Source organism: Strix aluco, chromosome 4 (assembly GCF_031877795.1).
Source record: "Strix aluco isolate bStrAlu1 chromosome 4, bStrAlu1.hap1, whole genome shotgun sequence".
Classification (NCBI taxonomy): domain Eukaryota; kingdom Metazoa; phylum Chordata; class Aves; order Strigiformes; family Strigidae; genus Strix; species Strix aluco.
In genome coordinates this window covers 40,310,088-40,333,092 of record NC_133934.1, presented here as the reverse complement: position 1 = coordinate 40,333,092, position 23,005 = coordinate 40,310,088, and the positions used below count along the sequence as shown (strand labels likewise).

At 37.3% G+C, this 23,005-nt stretch overlaps 2 protein-coding genes across 8 annotated transcripts in view; one reads left to right on the top strand and one right to left on the bottom strand.

The window, feature by feature from the left end:
• ASB5 (ankyrin repeat and SOCS box containing 5) overlaps positions 1 to 13,601 on the bottom strand; it is a 41,311-nt gene extending 27,710 nt beyond the window's left edge. Inside the window, exons 1-5 of one of the 7 annotated variants that reach the window (XM_074822774.1) lie at positions 13,271 to 13,601; positions 11,800 to 11,959; positions 10,908 to 11,039; positions 2,690 to 2,962; positions 299 to 591 (exon numbers count right to left, since the gene is read on the bottom strand). In XM_074822774.1, coding sequence (XP_074678875.1) covers positions 299 to 494 — 196 coding nt within the window. In that variant the 5' untranslated portion in view covers positions 495 to 591; positions 2,690 to 2,962; positions 10,908 to 11,039; positions 11,800 to 11,959; positions 13,271 to 13,601. Of the gene's footprint in view, positions 1 to 298; positions 592 to 1,429; positions 1,568 to 2,689; positions 2,963 to 10,907; positions 11,040 to 11,799; positions 11,960 to 13,270 lie in introns of those variants that run through there. The other 6 variants (XM_074822776.1, XM_074822775.1, XM_074822778.1 and 3 more) reach the window with 6 other exon arrangements.
• SPCS3 (signal peptidase complex subunit 3) lies at positions 13,595 to 21,324 on the top strand. The gene is made up of 5 exons (XM_074822783.1): positions 13,595 to 13,858; positions 16,051 to 16,126; positions 18,760 to 18,834; positions 20,284 to 20,399; positions 20,881 to 21,324. The coding sequence occupies exons 1-5, from the start codon at positions 13,716 to 13,718 to the stop codon at positions 21,011 to 21,013; spliced, it is 543 nt and encodes a 180-aa protein (XP_074678884.1). The 5' UTR covers positions 13,595 to 13,715; the 3' UTR covers positions 21,014 to 21,324.
• The last annotated feature ends 1,681 nt before the right edge of the window (positions 21,325 to 23,005 follow it).

Below are 23,005 nucleotides of genomic sequence, written 5' to 3'. Positions count from 1 at the left end.
TATTCGGCAATCTTAAATATAGCCATCTTAAGTATTGCCTCTCTCCTAACAGGACACTGGCTGTAATACTTCAGTTTTATTCTGAACTTAATATTAATCAAAAAAAGCGCTTAAATAATCTAACAAAACATTTTTGTTAAAAAAATACAGTGAGAACTACAGAAAAAAAACAACACTCACACATATCATTTGACAAACTGAATATAAATGAGGCTAGCAGATAAGTAATTGACTGGAAAAAACTCAGTAGCAACAAAACCCCCAAACAGTAGTGATAAGATAGTAAGTACAAATATACCTTGTCCTTGAGGAACTCCGTAAAATTCAGCAGCTATCCTTGCTGCTTCCTTACGGTTTCCTTTCACAATGTAGAAATGACTAAGTATAGCAAGGCTGATCTTCACAAAAAGTTTAAAACAAAAAAGTGAAAGTATAGTAAAGTAGACATTGGATAGCTGCTGGGCAAAAGGGCGACTTTCTTCTATGACAGTCATTGCTGCAGCAAAATCTCTCTCAGTGTTTGGGTAGGGCTCTCAAATGTGTTGATAAGATCATATGGCTTCAGCCACGCACTCTTGGGAACAACTGGTCCTGAGGAAAGAAAATATCAGCTGGTCATGATGCTTGCTGCTCAAAATATGACGATTATTTATACTGTACATAGTATTGAGTTCACTACCACTCCTGCTAGCCTGGTGATATTCAAGTGGGACAGAATATAACAGACAGAGGTTCCAAGACCCTGGATTGTACTTGTTCCACTTAGAAGGCCTGTTTCATTCCAAATTCTGCATTTCTATTTCATTTATTTACCCTATTAATACATTTTAAAAAATCCACTGTCATAAGAATTATTATTAAGAACAATAATTTCATGTACTAAACCAGGTTAACACGTAATCAGTTTTTGTTAAAATAAGTTCTCCTGCTTAAGTACAGTTGCTCTTTGTGCTACTTCATTTTATGTTAGACTAATATTTTTTTCTTACAAAAGTAGAACCACATCAGTAAACACTTGAAATACACATTACTAAAGAAACAGGGATTTAATAAATACCAGCTTTGACAGTCTCTTATTATCTTGTTCAGGCTGACTGAAAATATCTAGTATATGTTGCTTATAGCATTATACAAAAAACAGTATTCAGAGTAGATTATAAGAATCAAACTCTTAGATATTTTTATAAATAAGATCTTGGTGCATCTAAAATTAGATTAATTAAAATGTAATTAAAAATAAATGCAATGGTAAATATACAACATGGGAAATTTCTAATGCTTATGATACACATTTCATTGTGCTTCATCGTGTTATTTTAAACCTATGACATGACAGGCTGTACTTCTTGGTCAGTTTTAGAGAGGGGAATCTGAATTCCTTACATTTTTTAAGAATTAATTGCTTATATACCATAAAGTTATTACTCACAGTTATGAGCAGATATGCACAAGTTGTTCCATTAGTGTGAGTAATTGCTGAGTAAATAATGGTGTCACAACATGGTACAAACTGAGGAGCTGAAGGACAGAACTAGATTCCTAAGCTATAACCCTAAAATAATGAATCATGGCAGCATAAGAAAGGGTCCTGTTCTAAACTTTCATATTTCCTTTTAAATAAAAGAAATAGTGTCTTGAATTCCAGTTTAAAATATTCTACCCATAGTAATCTTAAACTGAAACACCCTTTCTATTCTACCCTGGATTTTCTTGTCTGATGGTGAGAAAAAAACATTTTAGAATGTTGGCAACTGTCCATCAGGAACAGAGAGTATGATCCAAATGTCACTGCATCCACAGATCCCCCTGACTTCAATGAACAGCAGAGCAGACATTAAAGATATGATACAAAATAAAGAACTTCTAATCATCTGGTTCCAGAAGTAATTTATTAGAGTAAGAAACTATAATGTTTTCTGGAAACTATATTCAAATAGGATACAAAATTAAAAAACTCTTATCATCTGGCTCCAGAAGTAATTTATTAGAGTAAGAAACTATAATGTTTTCTGGAAACTACATTCAAATAAACCTATATCAATGAAGAAAAGACAATGATAAAAGGAAATGTGCTTGGAAATAAATATCAAGATTCTTCGCAAACAGGAACTGAATTATGCTTATCTTGAGAGAAACAGACATTCAGCCTTTTTCTTTGAAAAAAATTTAATCCACATAAAAGTCAAAACAGTAACTAGAAAAGGCAATTAAAAAGCAGTTTACACTGTAAACTATATTAGTCTGTGAAAAATGCACACATTTTCTCCTAAATTTCATTTATAGACATTTTCTCATCCAGCCAGAATAGGAACTGCTCTCCTCATACCATAGTTAGAAGCAGGAGCGAGTACTTAAAATGCCAAATGAAAATCCCTTTTTATATTTGGCACATTGTTATCTGACACTGAATTGAGGTGTCATGTTTTCCATAAGGATAAATAGGCATTATGTTCTGAGCCACCACTGCCAATTTCCGTTTCAATCATTAATAGAAATGATATTTTCCTTAGTAACACATCCAATATTGGAATTTCTTACTTCTTCCATATTTCTGCTAGTATTATTAAGCTTAACTCAATCAGTCCACAGAACTCCCCAGCCATCTTAAGTACCTGTTTTGCAAATTTACCAGAATAAGGAAGAATCATCATTACCTCATGGAAAGTATTTTTTCTTTATACTGTTTTACCTGAGCCTTTTTTTTCCTGACTCCATATTGTCATACAGAAATTGCACTTTCTCATCTGAACTTCTCCCACATTTTGTTAATTAACAAAATAGTCTTTCTTTGTAGAGGCGAAAATCCAAATAGCAACTACTATAAATAACAGCTGGAGTTAACAGCAGCGCCGAGTTAATCTTCCCCTTACAATAGTGTTTTCTGCTTCTTATAACTGCGGTAGATAAATCACTGAAAAGAAATTTCTCAGTTGTTAGGTTGTCTTCTTCAGGTTGAATTTTTCTGTAAAGGATCAACAAAAATAACAAAAACATGTTCAAAAATGAGGCTGTGGATGCATGTAATATTTTGTAAGTGATCTATCAAAGATCCTCATCAATCTGCAAAACTTCTGCTTTTAGAAACAACATGAACATTGAGCAGGAGGGTAACTTCTGTATCAAAGCTTGTCTTCTGACCTCTCAAAAATTTCATTCCTTAGTTACAAACTACATAAAAATGAAAGAAATTATGAGTTTTGAGAATTTCAGGTCACACACGCTCATAAGAAGCTGGCAAAATTACTTTTCCAATAATATTTCTTCTTTTTCAACGCTCTATAACTCATATGTGCCACCCTAACTGGAAACTCTCCCAACTGCACAGAATAACCAATTTTATCCTACTCTAAGGCTACTAAAGTCTGCTGAAATTGCCATTACAGCTTGTTGGCAAATCGATGCTACCAGGCACTCAGTCATGAAAACAGAACAACTGTTCAGATGTTAATGCTCAGACAGCTTTTTGGAAGAACCAACACTGTGAATACTGAAACTTGAACATAAAATTGCGGAGAGCAAGCCTATGCAGACTGGGAGAGAGAACCAGTAACAGAAAGCTAAAGCTACAGATGTTGTAACAGAAATCAGAAAGTAGAAGCATAATAAAGGATCGGACAGTCAATGTGATGCCATGAAAGAGCATAAAAAACTGGCAAGTGTTCCAAGTTTTCTATTGCATAGCAACATGAAGAGATTGGAGTCTGGTCCTGAAGCAGTTCAGGATACTGAGAGCTTCCAAACAGAAATGCATCAACAATATGTAACAAATATACAATGTAATAAAAATATCAAAGCACTTGAGCAGTGGCTTAATCTGGACATTCACATTTCCTGTACAGTTTTGACTTTTGGGAATGAAATTTCTCTGCCTCATTTCCTCACTTGTAAAATGGGTTTAAAAGGACCACTCAAGATGAGCATTCTGAAGATGACCTTCATTGCTGTTAACAAAACACTCAGATATTCTGGTGAAAACAGTACTGAAACTAATTAGGTATCTAATAATTTTTCTTTCAATACATAATTTGGATAACAAAATGAAATAAAATGAAATATTGAATGTTCATTCACTTAATGGCTACAAAAGGGATAGCATGTAAAATTATTACAACATTTAAGGTTTCATCATAGCATACAGGAAAATGGCATCAAGCTACACTGCAGATAAACCATATTAGGATTTTTGTTTTGTTTTAAGAACATAGTAATACTGTGACAGACAACGATCCCCCTAGCTTGACATACTAGTATATTCCCAGCAAATAAAACAAGAACAATGTCATCATTTCTCTGGTGTGTTTTCCCCATTTCTGGAAAGTAACTATTGTAATTTTAAAACCATTTAAAAAACTTAAAATGCTTGAATTTATGGTCTTAAATTCCCTTTTAATGTAGCTTGGTCGGGTACCATTTCTAAAGAACATAACAAGTATATTCAAGATAACAATATTGCCATTTATAATGACTACAGAAGTGGTTAATTTCAAACTCAGTGCTCAAAGTAGCCTGCTCTTTAATGCCTTACTGTGTAGTGGCCAAGTGCAGACAGTATTCAGCAGTGGCTCCTGTTTATGCTAGTTCAAACTGATGGTGAAATCTCGTGCAATTTACCCATACCCTAAGTGAGTAACTTTCAGAAAAAAAGTATGCTCTATCTTCTATGATTAATTACACAACCACATTAATTATTTTATTCTGCCAATTTCTCCTCAATGCTTTAGAAGACTGGTGTGCTTAATGTTCAGTAAGGCAAGATACACAAGAAAAAATAACACAACTGAGACAATATTTAGTCTTTGAAGGCATTTTTTAATACTAAAGACTGTAAAACCCTTAGAAATATGATTTCTTTACAGCATATACTGTGTCTTTAGTTCTGGAAAATATATTTACTTCTAATTGAATCTTTTAAAGTAATATAAATATAGGCTGTAGAAGAGTAATTATACTCATGGCACAAATTCTGCTACAGTTAGTCTTAATAGTTTGCTTCAGTATTTTGGAGATGCATCTAAATGTCTGAAAATGTTTTTTTAAAGATGAGATATACAATACACTATAGGGAATTATTTGTATGACCTTCACCTGCATGTCTTTCCCCATATACCAGAGATTTGGCTAAAAATACACAAGAAGTTAAGATAGTCATTCTGGTTTAGAAACTTCTGCCTAATAACAAATATAACAGAAGATAATTTAATGAAATAGGATGCCAGGCAGAGGAATGGGAACTCTTAGGTGCTTTGTATACTGTTGTATACATTATAGACAACCCATGAGGAGAAACTTCTAAAACAATGACCTCGAAACAGAAAGAGTTTAAAATAAAATCAGTTCTAGTACTAAGTTTCTGATGTAAGCATACAATACTAGACGAAGGACTCAAAAATGCTGAGAAGCCTGAACTACTGAAAAGGCAACATCTAATTCACCATGAAAAATGACCTGCTTAGTGACCTGCTGACTTGTATTTTAGTAGGTGTACAGGATGCTAATCCTCAATACTTAAAATTTTATCTGACACTCATCTAAAGTTATTGAATGCTGTTTATGTTGTTTCCTCCTTGATGTTAAGTAATTTTTTCTATTATCTCCTATTCAAAGCATTTGAACTGAATAAATCTAGACACAGAGAAACTATTTTAAAATGCATTTGCTCATATATGTTGCTATGCAAAATGCTACCTTAAGTTAACATTGGAGGTAAGACAAAAAAGACAGACATACCACAAAAACAACCTTCAAAAAATATTAAACACTCTTTTCAAAAATATCCTTCATAAGGTAACAGTATTATGCATCTATGCTTAGGCATAGAAAAACAAACAAACCCTATTTATCCGATAGCTACAAGAAATTCAGAAATTGGGAGTGACTGGAAGACATCAAACAGCTGCTGAGTCCTTTTCCAAACAGGAATTCAAGCCTATTAGCATAACCCAGACACTACTCTTTCTTTGTCAAATATGAAGAGAAAAGGTGGCCAAAGTACAGACTTTGTGCTACTGTTTTGGGGGAGTGAAAAGAAAAGTGAGAGAACACAAACTTTGGTCCAGAAAAGACCAAACTTGGTTCAGATCTGAACTGCTTTTTCACTGCACCCTGTTGCTATCCTTAAAAATTCTATAGACTTACTTGACCACATGACAAAGCCATTTTCTCAGCACAAATATCTGACAGTTGTGTTGCCAACTGAAGCAAACACAACACTGTAAAACAAATAAAGACCTACATCTCCTCTTCACAGCTTTTCTTCCTGAAGTACCTTAATGCCATGTCTATTCAGAATCAACACAATGCCATGTGAAGTTATAACTGATATCCAAAGTTATGTTTCATCCAGATTTCTGCAGTTCTCATAATTCATGCTGGTCTCCTTATCACCTAACTGAAGACTTTGACCAAAAGTCTCTTTCAAAATGCAATGCAATGACATCTTAAGTGTTGTAACAGGGAAAATCAGTGTCATAAAACATGTCACCCTCCTCCTCTTAGTAGTCATGCTCTGACTTTTGACACTCATTCTACTGAACAGCTATGTATTTAGACACCATTCCTGTTCTCTCACAAGACTATGAAACACACCAAATCATTTATAAAGCTTTAATGCACAAAAATTTATCTTACGCAAGTTTTGTAACATGTATAGTTTCTCTCTGTATTTTGGTGATGCACATTATTTCCACCAGTTCTCAAACTTCTCCAGAAAGTCTAAATTCATGCCTTTGGGTGGATACAGTAGTACTTTTTTTATTCTCCACTATTAAAATCAGTGCTCTGATACAGTTTAGGTTCTGTACAAATCAATTTGTTCTGGTACGTGAATGATGCAACCTTTCATTTGTAACATCATGGAAAGTTTGCCTGTTCTACTGCTAACTTTTAGTTAATTTAAATTGGTTTTATTCAGGTGTTTGGTCTTTCCTGTCTGTTGAAAATATTACTTCTATCTTAGAAAATAGTTCTAACGTACAGACTTGCCTATCTGGATTGCCAAAGAATGGAATTACTGGTCAAGAATTTAAGTCTCAATCAGTATCTCTAGACATAGCAGACATTCTGTATATCACATGTATTTAAAAGCACAAAAAGTAATTTAAGCAATTATGAAATTCCAGTTTTCTAAGTTTCTCAGTTCTTTGAAAGAATATACAGAAATTTTAAAGCTGTATCACTTTGTTAGACACCCACTAGACAGCTGTTTCTCATTATGGTGATAGATTCCACTTCAAGTCTAATATCAAACAATCCCTGCTATCAGCAACATTATCATATGAGCGTGCTTGATCTGCTTAACCAGTCCATCTAATCACTGTCAATAAAGTTCTATACAGAAGGAAGCAGGTATAACTGATCTGCTTACAAGTAAACTCAATCTGAGTTCTCCTAATAAACATAGTAAATTTGTCCTGCTGTATTCATTGCAGTTCTCTTTGGATACCTAACACAACCCAGTTATTAAGAGTATTACAGAAGAAGATTCAAAAATAAGTTGTGTGTGTCCTTGAAGACATTACCATAAACCAGAAACGTGTCAGACAGCAGACACACACAGCCTGCTGACAGACAAACTCTAGCAAATCTTGCCCTCCAGGAATTTAAAAAGTTACCACCTCCAGCTGCCGAATCCATTCCTCAGCTAAAGGTCCCTGCCCCTCTTTCTCTCCTCCAGGAAATCAACAGGAAGGAATGTGTATTGGTATTCAGCCACTTCAGTTCAAGATCTGTCAATTCAAGCTGTTGATGAGTTTAAACCTGCTGGACTTTACACTGAAAAAGCCACTCATGCTGCCTACCACCTATTCTGCTACAGAGATAAGTAACCGCCTGTTAAAAAGTAGTAGCACACTATGAGGGGAGAGTAATGTCAAAATGCACATACAAGCTGCCTCTTAATAAGGATATTTAGCTGTAATTTTTGATGACTCAATGTACTGATACAGCTGCATCAGTGAAACTTTGAAGTCTCCTAATTTTGCATCTCTTTCCCTTTGTACAGTTCCTTTCTTGGGTCCATCAAATGTTTTAATCACCATCCACTTGCCTATAGAACTTCACAGATTCCTTCTTCAGCAACTAACTCACCCTCTTCCTTAGGTATGTGGTAGTACAGCTACTATGCTTTTGGTGTTTGAACTAGCTTGACAGAACTAACTTTGCTATTTCTCATTTCTCTAGTAGGCAGTGGAACCACCCTATTAATCTAAATTCATGCAACTGTAGTTGGTATTTCTGTAGTCGTTAGAGCTGATCTTTTCTTTAACGAACTGCAAAAATGTTACATGTTCTTATTAAATAACTGTCTCTAAATAAATAAGTAAATATACAAATAAATCGGTAACATTCAAATCCCAGAGAGCCATGATGTGCAGATTTGGTTTTCATCACATATACAGTTAGTACTATGAGAAATGAACTTGACAGAAATTTTCTGTTTCAACTGAGTTTTCAAAAGACCAGATTTGCACCTGTAACTAATAACTCTCTGCCACTTTGAAACCTAGACAGACCTCTTCAGCTGTTTGAAATAATACTACCTGGACTTATGAAACTATTTTAGATCTGTAGTAATTATTTATTTATTTATGTGTAAGACCTTTAAATTATGTCATCAAGATGAGACAATTGTCAATAATTCCAAAGTGAAAAGCTTGCTCAAAACAGTATCTCTGAGTTGTTAATGTTTTCTGTCACCAATCTGAATTCCTTTAAAAATTGTTAATTATATTCTATATTAGTTTGCTTGTTAATTTTTCTTTGATTGTTTAACTGATTTTTTTTTCTTCATTACAAACTGTTTCTAAAACCAGTGAATTAATCTGTTTCTCTTAACTTTACATCTCCTTTCTTCTGACTTTTGCCAGGTTTTCTTCTAGACTAAGTAAAAGGGGTTTCATTTGTCTCCTTTCTGTGTAAAGTATATTTTGGTGCCTGTGAATGGTATTAATAAAAGGAAATTACAAAGTCAGTTTCATGACTTGGTAGGGATTAAAGTTAAAAGTTTATTCTGCAAGTATATGTCACTATACACTGACTCTCAGGGCTAGCATTCATATCAGAAAGGTTTTTTCCATCCACTAAAATTGGTATCAGTTAAGTGATATCATCATGACAGAGCTTGCAAAACATTCTTTTCCTCAAGCCGAGGCATGACAGTCTCTGCTTGGTGCTTTAACAAGAGACATAAAAATACTTTGTGATGAAGAACTTGTAACTGACTTAGGAAATGAGGTAAAACCAGAGTGAGGTGGATCAGCAGCACACAGGCTTCTTGCCACAGAATGCAAAGAACAATGACGTGTGAAAGCTTCAGCTGAAGCACTGATGTATGAAAGGACTTTACCTAACATGGCTTCGTATGCCATGGAACGGGCAATAGCAAACCTGCCAGGAGCCAAAAATGAACTGCATTGGGCTCCAAAACATACTTAGAGTTGCTTTTGGAGCCAAGAATACTTGGTTCCATCTCCAACGCAACATTCTTATGCTGCTAAATGAGACAGTGTTATAAAATATCAAGTTCATTCTGAAATCAGAAATTTAAAATTTCCTGAGATTTTCTTGCTGAAGGACTAGCAATAAGAATACAGAGGCAAATGAAAATTTACATTTGCTTATTTTCTTATTCTCCATGCTTTGTAGATCCAAAGCAAAAAAACAGAGGTGAGAAGGTTAGAAACAAAAACCCTTCCATGCAGTCTGGAAAGACTACTTCTCTTAGCCACAGCCTTTCCACAGCACTTGTAAAAATGGTCCACCTAGAAGAGGTGCTAGCTGAAAGGGGGCTGTTGCAATAGAGACAAAAATTCCCCAAGGTGTTCATGGCCACATTTGTTCTTAATCTTTAATTTATTATTAATCTTCATCTGCACAACGCCACTGCCAGCGCGGCCCAAGAGGCTGTGTGTTGCTATTGCCTCTTAAAGAGTTAACATTTCAATAATTAATAAAAGACATTCAATAAAGGATTTAGCACTTATGGTAAAATTTAGTAAGTATAGACATGGCCCTAGACCAAAAAAAGTTATCTATACAGTCCTCACCTAACTAGCCAGGTGCCAAAGATGCCACAGGCACCTAAACTTTCGCATGTAAACTTAGAAATTTAAGCTCCAAGAAGGCTGAAGTTGCTACCACGTGGGCTACAGTTAACACCTCCCCTTCACTTGGAATTCACAAACCATACACCCCAAACTGTCAGCCACCTTGAAGCTCCTGCCTATGTGTACCATGTTAGAACCAATCTGACTTCAGCAGAAAAACAAAGAACTCATAGCGATCTCTGCTGATGGTCAATGTCAACACTTGACATTTTGTTTAAAGATGATTAAAGGAATCACTCACTAACTTGAACATCAGAGTAGAAACATATCAACCAGAGAAAGCAAGCTACTTTCTCTCAGAAGACTAATCACCAGTTGCTGACTGGGATCAATCTTGTTGAAGTGCCGACACTATAATAAAAGAACACATTAATAGTTCAAAGAGTGCCTAAGAGCACAATTCTGAAGTTGGATAATTCTGGGGAAGGACAGAAGAAGGGAGAATTCTACGTTTCAGAACTGCTCCCAATCCCATCTCTGCATTTTGTTCAGTTGAACAATTGAAATTTCTTGAAGTAAGAACCAGCCTGAGCACTGCCATACCTTAGGTGCTCCGCTGGTCTGGGCCTGAGTAGACTGCTCAGGCACACTGAATACCTTACACCACTGCATCTTAGAAATGGTCTCCCAAACATTTCTGCCTCCCCAAGATTCTATAAATCTGTTTTCAGAATTATAGTATTTGATCAATTCAGACTAAGACAATATATTTACCTGACAGTGACTTCTGACATTAATATTATGCCATTATTCTTTACTAAAAGAACAGATTTTATATTTTTCACAGAACAACTTGGAACTTACCAGCAAACAGCTATTGCGTATAATCCTCTTCCGTTCTTACTTCACAACTGCCTTCTTAATTTCAAAATTTTTCTCCTCTTTTAATTTTGCAAGATTTTCAGTCATCGAAAACCTATAGAAGATTTCTTTGTTCTGAAACAGTAATGGATCAGTCCTTGAATAAACTACACCATCTGTCTTTCCCTGCATACTGTGCTTTTAAGAGACATTTATTTAAGGGTTCTACTAAAAGAAATCCAAAACTACATAAGCAACAGGCATATTTATTAATTTGTCTTAAAACACATGCTAACATGAATTTGGCTAAACCTTTTGATTTCAGTCTTCTTCAGGTACTTGACTGCTGCTTTGGAAATTTCACTACTTTACTCCTACAGGTTCTGCCTTAATTATTTAAGTTTTCACCAACAGCAGAGTTGTTTAATATCTAATGAAAAACTGAGTACCAACTATAAGAACTAAAAGCAAGAGCAAAGGCAAATGAGCCTTTTGTTTGCATATATAAGAAAATAATAGCATTCACATTTGGAACTATCTTGTTGATTATAGCAAAGATTTAACAACTTCAAATGTTTAGGTTCCCCAGTTTGCAGTAAAATCTTCCTTTTGTTTCTAAGTCTTCAAATATTTTTGTGAAAAGTACCCACTTTTCAGTAACAGTTATCCAAGGTTTCAGTAACACTATGTTCCATAAACCATAAATCAAAAACCTTTACCTCACAACAATGAACACTTTGAATAGAAATCAAAACATAAAGTAACAACAAGTCAATAAAACCTTTGCAAAAGAAACTCTCTGTGTTTCTGAAACTCTTCTGAAATACCAGGAAGGTCAAGAATTATCAAATGCAAACTGGCAGAGTTTATCATCAGAACATTGCAATGAACTTACCCTCTTTGGGCCAGTGACTGATTTCATTATGGCAAATGCACAGACACGGAAACCAACAGCATAGTGGAACAGAGGTTCCCAGCTGCAAGGAATGTCTCCACATCCTTCACATCCTGCATTTAATAATAGTGCTAAACTAAATGTGCTGCAGATACTCAAGCTGGGTGGAAACACAGAGCATTAGTATGATCTTTTGCCTCTTCCATTCCCAACATTTATTTGCAAAGATTTTTCTTCCCTGAATCACAGACCTGACTCTGTTACAGGGGAGGAGAAGAAACAGCACCATCATTACAGAACTTATGAATTTCAAAATGTCCTGACAGTCCACACCTTGTTCTCCCTATCCCTTCAGTCACCATGAGGCCTTCCACCTTTTTAGACCCCTGTATCTGAGTACCTGTATTTACAGCATTGGGATCTTAAGCGCTGGGAAGAAGTTAAATATAACTGAACCACTGCTGACACCTGTTGTCCACACCGAGAAGTCTGTGTTATTCAGGCCTGGTGTACTTAATACAGTGGAATATGGAAAAAACCCCAAAACACCAGTATACAGGCTCTCTTTCCCCCTCCAGTTCTCAGACTCATAATGTTGCAGGTCCTGGGAGCAGGAATGGGTGCCAAGCAGAGACCTAAGAACAGGAGTTAGAAACCACCTTACTACATAAGCTAAGCTTTGTTAGCACCAATTTGAAGCAAAATTTCAACCAACTCAGAGGGGTAAGGTGAAAGACTGCCTCATCCTGAGAATGGTGCAGGACCACTGAGCTGTCTGGTAAAGAAAAAGGATTCCAGTGACATGCTGTGCTACTAAATAAGGTTTCTAGACGAGATATTTACATACTGTGTATGTATGCAACAAAGCAGAAATGAATAAGAACATCCTATAGGAAACAAGGTTATGACTGGCAAGGCACAATGCCAATGAAAGGAAGATCTAGACATCAAGCGAAAAAACAAGCCTTCACCTCAAAAGTTATTTACATTTTATTATATAAATGTAAAAATCCAACAGAGCTACAAATACTAACTTCACTCTAAGAACAAATGCCTTAGTAACATAGCAGATGGCAAACAATTAATTCATAAAAAATGCTCCAACACGTAACATCCCTTTTTTCCCCCCAAAGTTATGAAAGAACTAGGGTAAGAATATATACTGCTAGTATTAATGGCAAGAGTAGTGAATAGCAACGCCACGAAGCCCTCCACCGGGGCCCACTCCCAGATGTGCCTCCCCCATGTGCTGCTCTGAGGGGCCACGGCTGTGAGCAGCACTGGGGACCTTCCCACAGCCACGCAGGAGATAGACACGCCACTGTAGCACCTGCTCACAGAAGGAAAATAAACCACCCACAGCTGAACAGAACAGAACTAAGCAGGCACATCTTGCCTTCAGGTATTTTTTCTTCTACAAACCAGACCGATGCAGAAATACTGTACAGGCTCTTTTATGAAAGTCAGTCACCTTTGATACACCACAGCCAAAGGGGATAACCCTCTTCTTTATCCGAACTCCCAAGTGTGAAAGGGGTCTGGGAGGGCGCGGGTCCCAAAAGGCATCGCGGCGCAAAACTAACAGCTATGCAGTAGGAGCACACACGGGGGGCAGCAGAGGACCAGCCAGGAAGCAGGCGGACCCTCAGCTACAGGCCGCGCCGCCATGCTGCGACCGGCGGAAGCGGGAGGGCACCACCCCCGCCGCGAGCGCAGGCGCGGGAGGCGTGTGGCCCCGCCCCAGAGGGCGGGCTCTCGGCGAGGCCACGCCCCTCCCTCCGCCGGCCCACTGAAGGCGCCGCCGCCCGTTTCCTGCCGCGTCCCAGCGCCGCCGGGCCCGCGGGAGCCGCCCCCCTTCCGAGCAGCGGCCGGAGCCTGGGAGCCTGCGCGGCGCGGCGGCCGGGCCGAGCGGGGAGATGAACACGGTGCTGTCCCGGGCCAACTCGCTCTTCGCCTTCTCTTTGAGCGTGATGGCGGCGCTCACCTTCGGCTGCTTCATCACCACCGCCTTCAAGGAGCGCAGCGTGCCCGTCAGCATCGCCGTCTCCCGGGTCACGCTGTGAGTGCGGGCGGGAAAGGGGAGGGAGTGGCGGCGGAGGGCCGGGCCGGGCGGCGGCTGCCCGCCGGCGCGGGGAAGGGGCTTGTCTGGGGGCCCCAGCGCCCGGCCGCGGGGCGGCGGCGGCGGCCCTTAGCGCTGCCGCTCCGGCGGCTGCCCCGGCCGGGGCCGCGGAGGTCTCCGCTTCCTGCCCGCGCCCTCGCTCCCGCCTGCGCCAATGGGGGAGCCCCACGACGGCGCTCCGCCGCCGCACGCCCCGGCCGGGCGGGAGCTGGGGCGGCGCCGCCCGCCTTGGGCGTTTCGCTGCCGGTCAGCGCGGCAAACTGCAGGGACGTAAGCGAACGTACGGTTTCTCTCCCTAGTACCTCTCTTTTAATTAAGTAGTTCCCTTGGTTTTTTCCTCTGGTAACATATTTTCTTCAGGGCGAACTCGGTGACAGTGGCCTGACTGGGCTGGCTTATCTTCCCGTGAGATGCACCAGGTGTGGAATACGTGATACCACATCAAAAGCATGTTGCCCACGTGACGCAATATGCCGATGCAAATTTGTGCCAGGGAACCTTTTTTACATTTTTTTTTTTTAAAAGGAAACTGTCACAGGAAACTTTCGTCAAGTTAAGTGTGTATGGCCGTAGTTTCACGAGCAGTTGAGCAGCTGCTACAGCCTCCAAAAAGTGGAAGTCTTTGCTACTGCTTTTAGCCACATGGTCCTTTACCGGAGCTGCACAGGCGAATGGGGCTCATAGAAGACTGAGCTGTTTTAGCTCGACTAATGAGTTCATTTAGTTTGGTTTTGGCCAAGTCAGTGAGCTAAAGCAGCTCATGGAGCTTTGGACCACCCCAAGGTACGTGGCAGGAGTGGATGGCTAGCGGCAGGGTTCGAAAGGGGAGGTGAATGCAAATAAAGGGTGTGAACTGCCAGTGCCTTTTGTATTGGTTTAATCTCTCGTGGAAATAAATTCTGTATTTATGCTAGATTGAGGATTGCAAACAATATAAAACCACCATAAAAGCATATTTTTGAGTGCTCTGATGAGCTTGATGAGTATGAAGTAGCATACTAATACCTAATTTGTATGAAACTTACAGTGTTATACCAGTCCCTTCCACAATGCGCTGATCTGGTATTAATGAGAGATGTTATACCTTAGTTGCTTTTCTTGGAACTTCTGAGAAGTTCTGCATGCCCCAGGCTTAAGGCCCATTACCTCCACCACATTGACAGTGATTCAGAAATGAAGTCAAGTGCTTGATAAGGGTTACTGCTTAAAAAGACGTTGCTTTTTGCAAAGGGATGGAAATTCATAGCAAGGCCTGCATTGGGAAGTCTTGCTGGTGTTTTTCTTAACTACTGTCTCCAAAAGTGTTTTTTCTGCTGGTAAACTTTTTTTTCTTTGAGATTACTAAGATTAATTTTAATGAAATGATATTTTAATGGACTAATCTTCAAGCTGGAATAAATGTAAGAAGCTCATAATTCATAAAATTTTTGTTACATTAGCTGATTGCCAGCCTGCTTATGGTATTCTTCCTTGTAGAGGGTAAGTTGGGTAAATTGATAAGCTTTGTGAATACATATGAAAATATCTTCTGTGTGTCATTTTCCAGTTTCTTTTTCTAATGTGGTTTAGTATGGCAATGTCAGATATTCCTCCAAACATTGGTGTGTAATAATAATGTAGAAAACACATTCCAGTGAGAAATCTTCTAAGTTGTGTGAATTACAAACATAAACTCTGTTTATCAGAATGGCTGAAGTGTCTTGTATGAGACTGAGCACTAGAGGCTTTTTTTTATGGAAAGTTGAGAAATAATATTGAAAATCGTTGCCAGCAGACAGCTATGCTGGCGGTGTTCCAGTCAGCTTTATATATTTGCGGATGGCTAACACATATTTTACTAAAATGAAATGTGTTGCAGTTTAGGTACAGATACAGATTTTTGTTAACAGGAAAAAGTCTATAGGCTGTTTGTATAATTTAGACTACTGTGGTGGCAAGGTCTGTCATTCAAAACGGGCTCTGTAGTTTCTGGAAGGCAGGTTTTATTTTGTAATGTTGACTATATTTTAGCCAAAAGTATTTAAAAGAAAGTACAGGAAATGGATGAGAGAAATATGTAATAAGAATAATTTATGTAATGCATGAAAGAGAAATAATGAGGAAGGATAATCTTGTGTTTTGTTTTGTCTTAGAAAAAATGTAGAAGATTTCACTGGACCTAGAGAAAGAAGTGATCTGGGATTCATCACATTTGACATTACTGCAGATATCCTTAATGGAAAAAATGGTTTGCAAACACTTTGAAATAAGAACATCTTTACATCTATTTTTGTTACCACTTAATGTTCAGATATTCAGGACTTGGCGAAAACTAGCAATTTGTCTTAAAATATAAATTTAAAGCAGTGAAAAGTAGTATTTATATAGCTAGGGCAGTAAAATAGAACTTGGAGTAGCTGTTCTGTCTCTAGTAGATGACACAGGGCATGTTTTCTCTCTTTTTTTTTTAAATTCCTGGTTTTAAAATGAAGCTCTATAGTGAAGTGCACTGTATCTAATCATGGGAACTGTATTTTAACATCTGGACGGTGTTACCGTTAAGTGAAGTACGTATTGCTGGTTTGAGGTGTGAATTAATTATAGGGTTTATATAACACACTGTTTTGACTGTCATACTGAATCTAGAAACTCCAGTGCACCTTTCAAACTTTGTTGTGAGGTTTTCAAAGTTCTGGCCACATAATAATTGCATACAAGTACCTGTCTTCCTTTAAAAATGAAAAGACATTGTAATCCTTTACTTGCTTAGATGTTAAACTATCAAATCTTTAATGTTGCATATTATGAAATTCATTGGGAAGCATATGAGGTACTACAAAATTTATCACATTACTTTTTGGCCTCTTTCTCATTGCTGTTACCTTTTTGTGACTTTTCTTTTGTATTTTTCTGCTTCCCTGTTAGCGTCTTTTTTTATTGAGGAAAGAGGGTTATGTGGGGATGTTTTGGTTTTGTTTTGCATAGGTTTTTTGACAGTAGAAGGGTATAATTCTTAGGATTTAGGGTCTTGACGTTAAAAAAAAAAAATCTGTGTTTTTCTGCAGAAGTCAGTATGAGACAGCATGCTTTACCTCAGGTGATTACACTAAACCTTGCTTTGCAGCTGGGCTGAGATTCTTGAGATTTTTCCCTGTCTGCTGTTCTATGTCACTGTTAGTCAAGGCATTGATTACCTCGGTGTTTCAGTTGCCCTGTTTTGGAGAATACGACATTGTGTAAGTAGACCAAACAAAATAGAAGTCTTGAATGCATGTGAATGCTGGATAAACAGGTTAATCACATTTTTGCAGATGTGCGTTACACAGGAATAAGTGGGATTTTTTTTATCAGATGGAAGCAGGAGACGTGAAGTCCTAAGTCTGAGTTTTACCTCTGAAATGCTTATACATATTAAAATCAGAGACTAAAATTCAAAAGCAGATGAATTGTATGCAGTGTATATAGGAGGAGACAGAGCAAGGCAGGACAGGACCGCTAAAAGAAATGTTCTTGTACAAGGATTAGTCTGCAGTATGTGGACATAAAGATTCCATGTTTTAATGACTTCTAATAGTAGCAGTAGTTTTATATTTTTTATGTAAATCTCTGACTTAATCTTTCATGCCTGGCATAAATAAACCTTGCAGTGTGTAGGGTTGTAAGATACAACTTTCTGGTTATTTTTTTTGGACAAAATTTGTAAAGAGCTACTGGTACGTGGGCTCTCTTAACTAAGGGAAACAAGTTGTTAGTCCTAGGAAGAATTAAGTAAAATGACAGAAAAAGAAACTAGAGAAAGGAAAGGGGAGGAGACAGTTTTCACAAACTCTTTTTAGCTTATTTAATTCGTGGCTAACTTCAGCAAGTGTTAAGAAATCCTACAAAGGAGATCTTCAGAATCTTGTTTTGAGTTAGGTGATGAAAAATGTTCAAGTAAAATAGCTCTATCCTTGCAGCAACAGAAGTTAATTATTAAATTCTTTCCTTACTTGCCTTTTGAATTAGCGGCTTAACATGAGTCAGTCTTGGGATGAGTGAAACAAGATAGAACAGCTTTTGCAGCTGGTTGGGGAATCAATTTATTCTTTGAGATAATGTCAAATAGAATAAAAAACAAGACTGGAATAAAAGTGAGTTAAAAGGTCTTTTCCTTAGCAGTCACACATGGTGCATTTTATTGCTAAGTAAGCATACAAGTATTTAGAATAACAGCCTTATCATACTGACACTCTCAAATGGCAGTCATCAGTTCTTTACTGTTGATCAAAAATCTGAGCAGTTTTGTTCCAGTCTAATAAGCTGACTTTCTTTGTAGTAAGTAGGTAATTAAATTTGCTAATTCCTGAGGTCCCTTCCAATATGCAATACTTCCCATCTACTAACTTCTCTAATGTGGGTATTATAGGCTCTTTCAACTCTCTATGCTCTGTTAATTTTGTGTTTATATATTATTTAATGCCACTGTATCTCAATCCACAGTTAGATACCAGTTGACAGTATGAATAATTGCCTTGAAGATACTGAAGAATTCTGTCTTGCCTTTTATGTTTAAGGTTTTATAATAGATTGTCTAGCAGTGGATTATTGTTACTAGGTTGCAGTGTCAAATATAGAACTCTTAAATCATTGGAGGAAATAGCTGTTAGATTTCTTAAATAGTAAAAAAAAAACAGCCCCAAAACCTGTTGCTTTAATAGGATTAAAATATATATTAGAACTCCTGGAAGGGCTCTGATTTATAAATAAGATGAGGTATGTTGAAAGGTAAGAACTCACTGTAATTATCATAGTCTATATAATCTTGTAAAAATAAAACAAGGTTATGTAAGTACAATATGGTATATTTCTTAACTTGCATACATCTGCAGAGTATATTTGACTGGAATGTTAAACAATTGTTTCTATATTTGTCTGCAGAATATTCAACAAAAAACAATGTAAGTATCAAAAAGTTGAAGCAATTACCCATTTTGTACTGCAGCTATTTTTAACATTCTGAAGGTCTGCTGGGAGGAGTTAAGGCACCAGCATTTCCTACTAGCTTGGACCGGTTTTACTGGCCTTCAAGATTGTTATTTTATTGACAGGTTAACTGCCAGGTGGGAAATTCACCCCCATGAAACCTAACTTGGTATGTGCCCAGCAGAGTGGGAGAACAGTGACACATGCCTGGTTGTTCACTGACAATAGTGGACTGTAAATGATTTTTTTTTTTTCACTTATTTGTTCCGTTTGTTTTACTTTTCCCTAATGTTCTGCAGTTGACTGCTGTTAGAAACAAGATGTAGTGACCTTTGGTCTGGCCAGGTGTGGTGGGTCTTTTGTTCATAGATCCACAGATGTGTTTGCCTGTACCAGTTACTGTAGCCCCATAATACATTTATGCTATCTGGTCATACTTCTCAAAATAATTGGCCTTGCTGCGTCCTTTAAATTGGTTGCTACTGATACTTCACTTTGGATAGCTGAAGGCTTTTTTCACTGATCTGGTAGGAGCTATGTACAACAGTGTATGGAAATAAATTACCTTAATGAAACATCATGATGCCATGGTACCACTGAATTCTAGTCAAAGCTACTGTGGTCACTTTGCAAGGATATAGTGAAAGCTTGGGGTTTTTTCTTAACTTTTTACACAAAACTATCTCCCTACTTCTTTTTTATTTTAAAGTATCTTGGTTACTTTATACATGCCAATACTGTGTTTGTACTAAAATAGTTTTTAGGGTTCTATATCTGGGACTTTGTTGTCTTATTTCATCTTAGGGTTTTTTTTTTCACATCAATAGTTCTTACAAATATTGAGAAATATTTTTTTCTAAATTGTTCTGTAAGGTACTAAACAAGACTCTTTAGCACCTAACTACTTAAAAGAACAGTATAAAGTTTCAAATACTTGAGATTTTGGGGTCAGTCTTTTAATTTGTTCATACAATTGTTGGGGTTACACTTGCAATTCCAGTAGGTTTTTTTTCATTAAAGTTGGAAAAATGTTAGATATCTAGGCAGTGTCATGATAGCTCAATTTAAGTCCTTTATTTGAAACAAAGTCAAAATACTGCTTGAAAAGTGACTTAACTTTGCAATTCAAAAGGAAAACCCATCATTCTTTGTAAGACTTTGAAAGTTTATGACTTTCTTTTTTTAAATGACTTTCTCGTGTTTTACTGAGCTGTTCTTCGTTGTTCCCATTTATTCTGTGCCACATCTCAGTCTGTAGTAATACTATTTTCCCTCCTGTAAAGCATTATTTTGTTAAATTAGTTATGGATTACAAGCATGTATTTCAACTTCAGGGTTTTTAGATGAACAATGCTGTGAAATTCCAGTGACTGAATACGATCTTGTAAGGTACCTTGCCGACTTAATTACAATTCTGGTTTTAGGCTCTAAACCAGGTGGTCCTTTGGGACAAGATAATGTTGAGAGGCGATAACCCAAGGCTGTTCTTGAAAGACATGAAGTCAAAGTACTTTTTCTTCGATGATGGAAATGGTCTCAAGTAAGTAAATCCTTTTCTAATTATTGTTCATGGTGTCTTGATTTACTTGCATACTTTGGATTTTATATGTGGTTTTACTGCCGTGGTAAGGTACATGTATTCTATCTGATATTCTGTCAGTCTACTGCATCTTTGTAGCTTGACTGTTAGAAGATGACCTTGTAATACAAGATATCCTGTTTCTTCTGTAGACGAGAAGATACACTGCTAATATAAGCAATAGGCTTCTGGGTTTCTGTTTCCAATATTCTTGTCTGTGTAGAGTTGTTTCTGTGATGCACTCCACTACAAAGGAGTTAGGTAACAGGAAAAAAAAAGGCTTATCTGGGAAATAGGTAATACTTCATGAAGTAACTACATAAAATGAAAAAGCCCATTGTTTCTGATTCATGAAAACAATTTGTATCCTAATTTATTTACTATTGTTAATTAAATTGGTTAACTTGAGTATTTGTACTGATAGTCTTTGTTGCTTTTGCAGGGGAAACAGGAATGTCACTTTGACTCTCTCCTGGAATGTTGTACCAAATGCTGGCATTCTACCTCTTGTAACAGGATCAGGACATGTGTCTGTACCTTTCCCAGATACCTATGAAACAACGAAAAGTTATTAAATTATAATACTGAATCCTAAGCAAGATATTTTTATACTTGTATATTGTGAATAAATTTTATGGCAGTTTCTTCTCACATCCCATGCAACCCTTCAGTGAAAGGTACTTAATTTCCTCAGCATAGCAAAAGGAAATGGAAGTTCAGGTGTGTTTGGGTTTTTTTAATTGAAACACTGAAGCTGAAACTTAAGGGAAAGGTGAATTGCACAGTAATGTTTTGGGGGGGTGGGAAACTGAGGATTTCTGTTTTTTCTCCTGGCCATCTGGGTATAGATCTCCTTTTCTTTTAAATAAACATTTTTAAACCAGAAGGTAGACTTACTGTGGTTTTTTGAGGTACTGTGATAGTTATTTAGTCTGTGTAGAACTCAAATACACCTTCTGGAGTCAGTTTCTGCGAGTGCCTGAAGGAAATGGCTATTCTGGTTTACAGCATTTTGCTAAATGTGCATGCTTAGCGTGTTACAGAAGGTAAGCTTGGTCCTTTTTAGGACTGCCAACAACTACTTTGAAAACCGATAGTTCATTATCTGTCAGCCTGTAGATCTTGTTTTGTGTACCATTGATGTAGCCCACATGCAATTCTGTATTATAAAACATTTTAATAACTGCTTAAAATGCAGCTAACTGGAAGAATAAAAAAATATTTTCAGTGTATGAAGCATAAGTCAGTAAGAAAAGAAGAAAGCTTTAGGTGAAGAAAGACTGTCTACAAAAGCAACCACTTGATCTTTATTGGGATCTGCTCAGCAAGGAGAATGAAGACACTTGTTTCAGAGCGGGCTGGGGCAACTAATATTAGAGGGGCCCTTTCCCAGCAAGGAATGGGACAGCTATTTTCCAAAACAGTCTGGGAAAACATTTAAGAAATAGAGGATTTCCCATGGGAACATAGAGGAATTGAGACAGGTTTACCAGCTTGAATATGGATAGGAGTCTACCTGCAAGTCTTCCTGATTTGCATCAACCAGGAAAGGTAGCAAGCAGTGTGTAGCAGTTCCAGTGAGCCCCTCTGCTGAAGAAGTGGCCTCTCTGGCTGCACGTCCTGCTGTTTGTGTCCTACTTCACTCAACTACAGCTGCAAATGCTTGTCATTGCTGGGAGGACAGAAAGAAGAAACAAGGTATCAGGATTGCCTCTTGGTGATAATGATGGTTTATACTGATTGACCAGTGTTTTGTGCTCATTGTGTGTCCAGAAGGAGGAGCACTTGCCTATCTTGCCACTTCCTGACATAGTTCTTCATGTACATGTATATATTCAAACAAAATATGGTAGAAGTTAACTTATTGCCAGATGCCAAGTGTTCTGAGTGTACCGGGGGCTTTCAAAAATAGCAAATGTAGTTTAAACTTTTTAATACTGCAAATCAGAAAAAATAATAGGAAAAATAAAGAGAATTGCAGTGTGACAAACCTTTCAAAAGAAGAGATGCAAAAGATTGGAGTGGAGTCTCCTCTTTCTTGAGAGTTCACCTAAGAGCTGACAGATTTTGAGGAAGCCAACTTGCTTTTAAAAAGGGATCTTTAATATTTGTGAATTACCCCTAAGTGATTATTTAGTACATTCTCTGTGTTGGTGTATCAGAGTTGTTGGAAAAAAAATTCCAAATTTTTGTCCTTTTAAGAAAAAGTGTGAAAACTAAAAAATTATTTTCACATGAATATTTTAGGACAATTTTTCATATGCATCCAGCATATTTACATGAATTTCAGTTCTCTGAACTTGTGCTGTTTTCCACAAATTAGCATAATCAGCACATTGAAATCCATTCTATTTTTTCTGTGCTTTGATATCAAAAACATATATTGCTCTAAAAACTTATAGAGAATACTGTTATACAGAAGGGAAACAAATTATGTTTTTAGAGATAGCTGGGCAGAATTGTGGAGTTGTTTTGTTAATTGCCAAGTAAGTGGTTGGTTTATTCACAAATTATATTCCTGAAACGCTTACTGGAACTGACTTCTTGGGGTTTGGCATTCAATACCA

What these genes read in the sequence shown, in the direction of transcription:
- SPCS3 (XM_074822783.1), top strand. Translation starts at nt 13,716, where the DNA reads ATGAACACGGTGCTGTCCCGGGCCAACTCGCTCTTCGCCTTCTCTTTG. An exon ending in AATATTCAACAAAAAACAAT is followed by an intron (nt 18,835 to 20,283) that starts GTAAGTATCAAA and finishes TTCTGGTTTTAG; the next exon opens with GCTCTAAACCAGGTGGTCCT. An exon ending in GATGATGGAAATGGTCTCAA is followed by an intron (nt 20,400 to 20,880) that starts GTAAGTAAATCC and finishes TTGCTTTTGCAG; the next exon opens with GGGAAACAGGAATGTCACTT.